This window comes from Colletotrichum spaethianum, assembly GCF_022836535.1.
Source record: "Colletotrichum spaethianum MAFF 239500 DNA, contig02, whole genome shotgun sequence".
In the NCBI taxonomy this organism is placed as follows: domain Eukaryota; kingdom Fungi; phylum Ascomycota; class Sordariomycetes; order Glomerellales; family Glomerellaceae; genus Colletotrichum; species Colletotrichum spaethianum.
The window spans coordinates 280,188-287,992 of NW_026054772.1; the positions used below are offsets into that span (position 1 = coordinate 280,188).

The 7,805-nt window shown below is 55.5% G+C and overlaps 3 protein-coding genes across 3 annotated transcripts; 1 reads left to right on the plus strand and 2 right to left on the minus strand.

Annotated features, from left to right (window-relative positions):
- Positions 1 to 10: 10 nt before the first annotated feature.
- ColSpa_00957 (putative ATP-dependent RNA helicase prh1) lies at positions 11 to 3,640 on the minus strand (the record flags this gene model as incomplete). Its single annotated transcript, XM_049267169.1, has 2 exons — positions 11 to 2,898; positions 3,190 to 3,640. The coding sequence occupies 2 exons, from the start codon at positions 3,638 to 3,640 to the stop codon at positions 11 to 13; spliced, it is 3,339 nt and encodes a 1,112-aa protein (XP_049123126.1).
- Positions 3,641 to 4,249: 609 nt separating this feature from the next.
- Positions 4,250 to 4,764, plus strand: ColSpa_00958 (uncharacterized protein; the record flags this gene model as incomplete). The annotated part of the gene is made up of 2 exons (XM_049267170.1): positions 4,250 to 4,402; positions 4,474 to 4,764. 2 exons carry the CDS (start codon positions 4,250 to 4,252, stop codon positions 4,762 to 4,764), a joined length of 444 nt encoding a protein of 147 aa, XP_049123127.1.
- Positions 4,765 to 6,327: 1,563 nt separating this feature from the next.
- Positions 6,328 to 7,532, minus strand: ColSpa_00959 (isopenicillin N epimerase component 2; the record flags this gene model as incomplete). The annotated part of the gene is made up of 2 exons (XM_049267171.1): positions 6,328 to 6,776; positions 6,818 to 7,532. 2 exons carry the CDS (start codon positions 7,530 to 7,532, stop codon positions 6,328 to 6,330), a joined length of 1,164 nt encoding a protein of 387 aa, XP_049123128.1.
- Positions 7,533 to 7,805: the final 273 nt, after the last annotated feature.

A 7,805-nucleotide genomic window follows, 5' to 3' on the forward strand; every position in this document is an offset into this window, starting at 1 on the left:
TTTTCCCATGTTATTCAACGACCCATCCTTTTCCAGCAACCTTGCGCTGCGTAACCTTCTTCATCGGCAATGGCCATCCCTGGCCACCGACGCCCTCGGCCCTCAGATACGGCACAACCCAGACCTCACGTGTGTTCGCCGTCGAAGAAATCTCCTTCACCGGCTTGCCGTAGCTCACCAGCGGCGTCCCCTTGGCCAAGCTGGCTAGCTGCCCGCCCGTGACGTCCGTCAGCGACTGCATCCTCGTCTTGGGTGCCTTGTTCGGGTCCGCGCCCTGCGTCGCCCGTTGCAGGTGCGAGTACACCACAAACTCGGGGCACTCTTGCGGGCTGAGGTGGGAGAGCGGCGAGGTCGGGTGGATATAGACGAACTTCTCCGCGTCGTGGCCCACGCCGAGCGGCACGAGCGGTATGTACGGCACGTCAATGGCGCGGCGGGGCTTGCGCGCCAACTCGGGCGGTACCGGAGACTTGTCGGCGCGGAGGGCGACGTGGTCGATGAAGCCCGCAGCCACCATCTGCTTGAGATAAGCGACCTGCTTGTCCGAGGGCGCATCCAGCCGGTCCTGGTACTTGAGGTTCTTGAACGCCGGGATGTTGGCCCGAAGGAGCTCGGTGATCTGCTGGCGCAGCTGCGTGATTTCCTTCATGACCTTGAACCGCACAAAGTGATCCTCGCACCACTTCTCGGTCGGGTCGTGCGCGTACTCACCGACGACCTGGAGCAGCTTGATGGCGTCTGACCGGTCGTCCAGGTAGCAAAAGTTCTTGTGCGCGGCGTTGAACAGGCGTCGGATGTTGGCCTGGCGGTCTTCGGCGATGACGTCGGCGTTGGAGCGGAACTCGGACTCGTCGCGCGCCGCGAGCGAGGGGATCGCTTGGTGTTCTGGGACGAAGATCTCGGCTGCAGAGAGCGCTGCGACCATCATGATTGTGTACTGCAGACAGTCGTGTTGGTGGCCGACAAGGAGAATGCGGGCGAAGCGGGGCGAGAGCGGGAAGATGGACATGGTTGATCCAATCTTCGTGATTTGACCCTCCGGCGTAATGGCGGAGAGGTAGGTAAGGAGCTTCTCCGCCTGGTGCAGGCCCATGCGGTTCGGCGGTGTCGGAAAGGGGAAGTTGACGACGTTGGAGAGGTTCATGGCCTTGAGCTGGAGCACGACTCCGTCGACAGGCATCCGCAGAATCTCGGGGTCTGTGAACTCGGGTAGGTCTCTCTCGTAGACGGCGGAGGAGTAGAGTCTGTAGCAGTGACCTGGACCTGTACGACCGGCACGACCGGCTCGCTGGCTGGCGCTGGCCTTGCTGATCCAGCCGATCTCGTACGTTTGTACTCCGCTAAGGCGGTCGTACTGGCGTTCCTTGGAACGGCCACAGTCGAAGACGTACCGAATGCCCGGGATCGTCAAACTGGTTTCTGCGACGTTGGTCGCCAGGATGACTTGACGGTGGTTTTCTGGGGGATCATCAAAGACTCTCATCTGTTCCCTGGTGGGCAGCAGAGAGTAAAGGGGCAAGACCTGCATCTTCAGGGGCCCCGTCTCGCCCTCCTCTCCTTCAATCTCGAATTCCTTGTCATCCTCGTGCTCGTTGTCGTCATCCTCGTCCAGTCCGTCATCAAAGTCGGCAGCATCCGCATCGTCCACCTCGCCAAAGTCAATATCTTCAACCTCGATTGGCGCATCAGTGGCTGAGATTTGAACCTTGGGAGCGCTCGCTCCAGTGAAGCCGCCAAACGCTTCAGTCAGTCGCTTGCTCAGGTGTCTAATCTCGTTTTGACCCGTGAGGAAAACTAGGAAGCCACCTGGCGGCAGCTTCTTGTGACCGCGCATGATCTTGTTGAAAGCTTCGTCAACGTAGTCAGCCTGCGTGTGCCGGGCAAAGTGGATTGTGACGGGATGCTGTCGTCCTTCAACCTCGACCACAGGTGGCGGCGTGGGGAATAGTGTGGTGTTGTTGGTCATGTCCTCGACTCTCAACGTTGCAGACATGATGATGATCTTGAGTGGCTTGATTGAAGGGTCGACCTTGTCGTCACCCTTGCGGATGTTGTTGATACGACTCAGCATACCAACTAGGATATCCGTGTTGACGCTTCTCTCGTGAGCTTCGTCGATGATGATTGCCGAGTATTTCTTGAGCGAGAAGTCCTGCGCCATCTCCCGCAGCAACACACCGTCCGTCATGAACTTAACGGCTGTCTTGGCTGACGTTGTGCCCTCAAATCGGATCTGGTATCCGACTCTGTCCGAGTGATCTCCCAATTCCTGTCCAACACGCTTAGACATGCTCACGGCGGCAACTCGACGAGGCTGTGTGACACCGATCATGCCCGGGGTGGCAGAGCCAGGAGTACCATAGCCAGCCTCATACAAGAACTGCGGCACCTGAGTTGTCTTACCGGAACCAGTGGCACCGCAGACAACCACAATATCGTTATTGTGGATCATCTCCATGATTCTCTGTTCCTCGGCAACGACCGGCAGTTTCATGCGCGCTTCTTGAATCTCCGGTGTCCTATTCACTTGGACAGCGTACGCTTTGCGCGCAAGATTTGTCGTCGGCTGGAGTTCCTGTGGTAAAGGTTCCTGCTCAAGAGGTCGTGGTTGAAAGTTCTCCGGTCTAGGAATATCGAGAGCAGTGGAAGACGGCGTTACTGGTTGGTAGCCCAACGCCTGATTCCTTTGAGCATGTGCCCAGGCCTTGAACGCAGACTGTCTGTTGCTCCCCGAATCGCCTTCTTCGTCGTCGTCTTCATCTTCGTCGTCGTCGTCGTCGTCTGATTCCTCGGATCCTTCGCTTGAGTCTTCGGATTCCTCTTCAGAAGCCTCGTCGTCGTCGCTTGGTGCCTGGTCATCCTTGCCTTCATCGTCGCTGATACCACCCCATTCATCCTCTGCATCCTTCGCCTTTTCGGGTTCAGAAATAGAGAACTTAGAAACCACACCACCCCTCTTTTGGCGTTTTCGGAGCACTGGCCGTCCTGCCTCGTCGACATCAAGCGGGCGTTTCAAGCCAGAACCGACGGGAGCGGGTGGTTGCGGCTCCGACTTTGCGACAGGCGCTGGTGCTGATGCTGATGTTGATACTGATGTTGATGACGGTGCCGCTGTTGTTGCTGCTTGCACCGGTCCAGGCGCCTGGGTTTTAAGTGCTGGCTTGATAGCTTTGGGTGCCTCAGCTTCACTCTCGTCGGAATCCTGCTCAGGCGCATCCTCTCTCTCCTCATAAAGAAGCTCCTCCGCATCCGGGTCGATATCCAACCCCGCGTTCTTCTCCCTGAGCGTACGAATCAGAGCTTGCCGTTTTGTCTCCTTGCCCTGGCCGAGAGTTTTGGTACTCGAGAACAGACTGGTGTCGACCTTTTGCTGTGCGAGTTTGGCGAGGATTTCTCGGTTTTCATCTTTGCGGAGCTTGTTCGTGATGTACTTTTCCAGGCGCTTTGCCTTCTTGCCGCTAACCTTAGCTCCGTCTCCCTGCAACTCGGCCTTGAGCTGAGCCCTCTTCTCCTGAATGCGCTTCTGATCCTCAGGGAGAATCTCATCCGTGTTGGTGTCCTGGGGGATGACACCGTTCTCCTTGGCCCTCTCTCGGGCAAGCACCTTGTGCTTCCTCTGTCTTGGGACGAACTTTGGCATCTTGGTTGGCTGGAAACTTTGTTCCTATGAAGTTCAATTGCTCGGTAGACGGGTGGCTTTTCTGGCGATATCTGATCCCAGGCGTGGTTGTGATAACGCAGTCTCACCCAAGAAAACCTTGGTGGATTAAGACAGTCGTGAGTAGTTGATCTGGAGTGTTGGGCGAAGTCTGGGGATCGATAGATCGATCAAAATCAAACAAAAATTTGTAAAATCACAACTTTTAATCTTTACAAAGACTTGCCATTTTAAGGGGTATCAATATTGGGAGAAACGTACGAAATGATTCTCACGTTCTCTCACCTTGAACTGAAAAGACGATGAGATCCGCAGGCGAACTTCTGGAAATTTTTGGGTGGAAAAAGTTCTGCCGCTCTGACCGCCAACGTTTGCTCTATTTACGGTCTAGTGCGGGGCGATCCGCACCCCTGTCATCGGCCGCTTTGTGGGGCAGACCATGAAGCATACTCAGACCCGCTGCACTTACCATACTCCCTGTGAATCCCACCTTACAATATCATCTCACAGCTTTAGGAACTTGCGACATCCAAAGAACAAGATTGAATTTTCAAAGATCCAAGACAAAACTGGCACTGCCCTAATTACAGAATGGAAGCCCAAGGGATCAGAGAAGAGCCGTTCCCCGCGCGGAGCAAACAAGAGGCGGGCACAGTGAACGGCGTTCCAACAGAAGTCACTTCAGTGTCCTTTTCTGACAAGTTCATGGTGACAATCTCACAAGAAGGCAAGCTCTCACAATGGGTATGTTATCTCACTTTCATTTTCTTCTCTCTCATAGGCGTAACGATGCTCGATATACTTACTATTGCTAGATCCAAGTACCTCTACAAGCATCATCAGGCGGCATGGTCGACCTGAGCCTGCCGTCAAGCAGCAGGGGACTGCTCCCTTCGGTCCACCTCACGCCCACTACTCTTCTCGGTGGGGGCGGTGATGAGAGAGAGACACTTGGACAGCTCTACGCCGCGCAGATTGCCAGTCTCATCTCTACCAGAGACCCCGAAGATCGCAGGACGCTGGTTCTGGGGTTGGGACTTAGCAAGGTTGATACCGAGAGGGAGGCCTTCTTTGACACAGTCGAGCTGGTTCAGAAGGTTCTCTAAAATTCAAGTTTGCACTCAATAAGATGCACATCTATAGAGGAGGCACTTTGAGGCCAATCAAGGCGGGTTAGGAATAAGTTCAGGACTGGATCTTTATGGGCCGAAGACGGCCTCGTTAAGTAAAAAGGTCCTCTGAGGGAAGCGGGACATATCGATATACGTTCCTGAGTTCTGTAGCGAACAAGATGAAAACCAGCTGGCCATGTAAATTTATGGTCGAATACTGGCGTTCATCAGAAACCTCGAGCAGCAAACCGCCAGTACACTCCAGCCACTATGTTCGAGAATGGAGTTAGGCAACAGTATCACAACAGGTCACTCGCATTAACAGCAAATGTGTCTGAACTCTTGGGTGTAGAAAACAAATGGCTGAACCTAGCAAGTGAATTTCATGTATGGCCCCATCGATATATTTCAGTGTCAATCTGCTGCATCACTAGTCGCAAGGTGCAATGCAACTCGATCTTGGGTTCAATTCTTTTTCACATGGTTAGGGGCACAATCTTAAAACAGGCTATATGAAAGCGATTGCGTATGCTGTCGTTTCTGTCGCTTCTCAAAGTCGCTAGGGTCAGCTTTCTTTTTCCTACGCTCCCCGGTTGCCATGACCATGGCGGTGAGCCGGGGAGGCAGGATGACAGCACCGAAAAGCACCACCCAACCCCTTTCCCCACGTTCGAGTAACACCAACGCCTGATAGGCGAAGAGACCAGAGAGGACCTCAACATTCCTCGGAAGACGAGCCGTCAGGATCCGACGAGCTGGGACAAATTGGGAAGGCTAATAGGACTATCGGTCCCTGAGTGACACTCCATCCGGCGGGACGGGGATGCAACGGACGGGTTCCGGCATAAGAGTGAGTAGTCGGTCAAATTAGCCCGGCAGCTCTTTTTTATCGCCGAACAAAAAGGAAGGAGGCAGCAGTGGCGGTCAGGCAGCGGGAGGGCGCAGCGCCGGACGGGAACGAGTGTACGATGGGAAGCCGACAGTGCCCGCAAAAGATGATGAGAGGTTTTGTGTACGAACTCGTCCTGAGAAAACAGGTTTTGAAAGGATAAGATGACGGCTTCTCTCTTCGAGGAATGTTTTGCGTGACGCCCATATAAGCAATCGTACACGCACCGCACATTGAGGTATAACGTCGGTCGGCCTGTAAGCAAATCCGAGAATTGGCTGACGTTGTCTACAGGTGGCTCAGTGCTTGTGTGTTTTTGGTTACGCAGAGTAGCGGCTCTGGATCCTTTGACGAACATGTCGAGGACAGATCCTCCCTCCCCTCGGCCACCACCGAACCCACCGCCAAGTCCGACTTGACTACGGAAGCTGAAGCTTTTGGTTCACGACGCGTGAGCTCCAATTCCCTGCACATCTGGGATCAACATCTAACACTCCCATTCAAAGACAATACTTTTCTGTTTGTTAAAACACACAACCTCATTTACCAAAAATAAAGATATGACGATTCTTGGTGCCGAAAAAGGGGCAATGTCATAGATGAATCAGTTGCGGCAGAGAACCGCGCCATACACCGAACAATATACAAAACCATCATCCACTTGACAATTACAGCTTTGCTCTCTCGTTGAGAACCCACGCCCCGTCTCGAACCTCAAACTCTCTCCCCTTCCTCCACCCGAGCCACGACTCGAGTGCCTCCTCACCACCTTCACCAGGCGTCAGCGGGACACCTGCGTACCCTCCTCCTTCAACGCCGGGTCCCTGGCCGCGTCTTGCATCTTCCACCTTGCCCTCATCCACAGCCAAACACGGCGTCTCGACCAGCGTAACGGCCGGTCTCTGGTCTCCTTCCCTCCCTGTCTCCGTCTCGAGCTCATGATACTCCAACACGGGCGTACAACACGCGTCCGTGCCGTCAAACACCGCCTCCCACTCACCCCTCGTCCGGCTCTTAAAGGTATTCGTGAGAATCTCCCTCAACTCACCCCACCTCTCCCGGTCGAACCTGTTCCCTTCCCACCCCTTACCGACCAGCCCGAGGCCCTTCATCAACGCTCTGAAGAACTGGGGCTCCAACGCCCCGACCGCCACATACTTCCCATCCTTCGTCTCGTAGGTATCGTAGTAAGGACAGCCGCCGTCCAGAATATTTCTCCCCTCCCGTTATCCCCCAACGGGTTCTTGAGCGCGAACCGCGGGAATGTCGCAAGGTACGAGGACCCGTCCACCATATTCGCCTCGACCACCTGCCCCGTCCCTCCGTTCCCCGCCCTTGCCAGCAGCGCCATCAGGATCCCCTGGAACAGCATAGCCCCGCCGCCCGCAAAGTCGGCGAGGATGTTCCACGGCGGATGCGGCTTCTCACCCTCGCGGCCGAGCAGGCTCAGCGCGCCCGAGACGGCCAGGTAATTAATGTCGTGGCCCGCCATATCCTTGTAACGCCCGTCCCTCCGGAAGCCTGTCATGCGACCATACACCAAGCCCCGGTTCACTTCCCTCAAGGCCTCCGGGCCCAGACCCAGCTTCTCGAGCACGCCCGGGCGGAACGGATCGATGAGCACGTCGGCCTTGGCGGCGAGGCGCTTCACGAGTGCGAGGCCGGCAGGGGACTTGAGGTCCACGGCGACGGAGGCCTTGTGGCGGGCCAGCATGTCCTCTGTGGGCAAGGGTGTGCGGCTGCCTTCGAGGGCGCGGTCGATGCGGAGGACGGAGGCGCCGGCGTCGGCGAGGAGCATCCCGGCAAAGGGCCCTGGTGCGAGGCCGGCGAACTCGAGGACTTTCATGCCTGTGAGGGGTGGGGGACCAACCATGTTTGCGGGTTCACAGCGCGATGCAGTACAATAGGGAAAGGATGAGTGACGATGAGATCGAAACTGTGGGATCAAGATGTATTTAGATGAAGATATCTACATGAGAAATGAAGAGGGAAAAAAAAGCCCCCTCAAGGGCCGCTTGAAAAGAAGAGCGTACGGTCGTCTTACAGTCGTCGGATGATAGCAAAGTAACCGGCAAAAGCCAGAGTTGGAGAAGCTCCAAAAAGCCGAGGCAGCGTGCGCCTGTGGACGGATGTTGTAGGTGCTGCG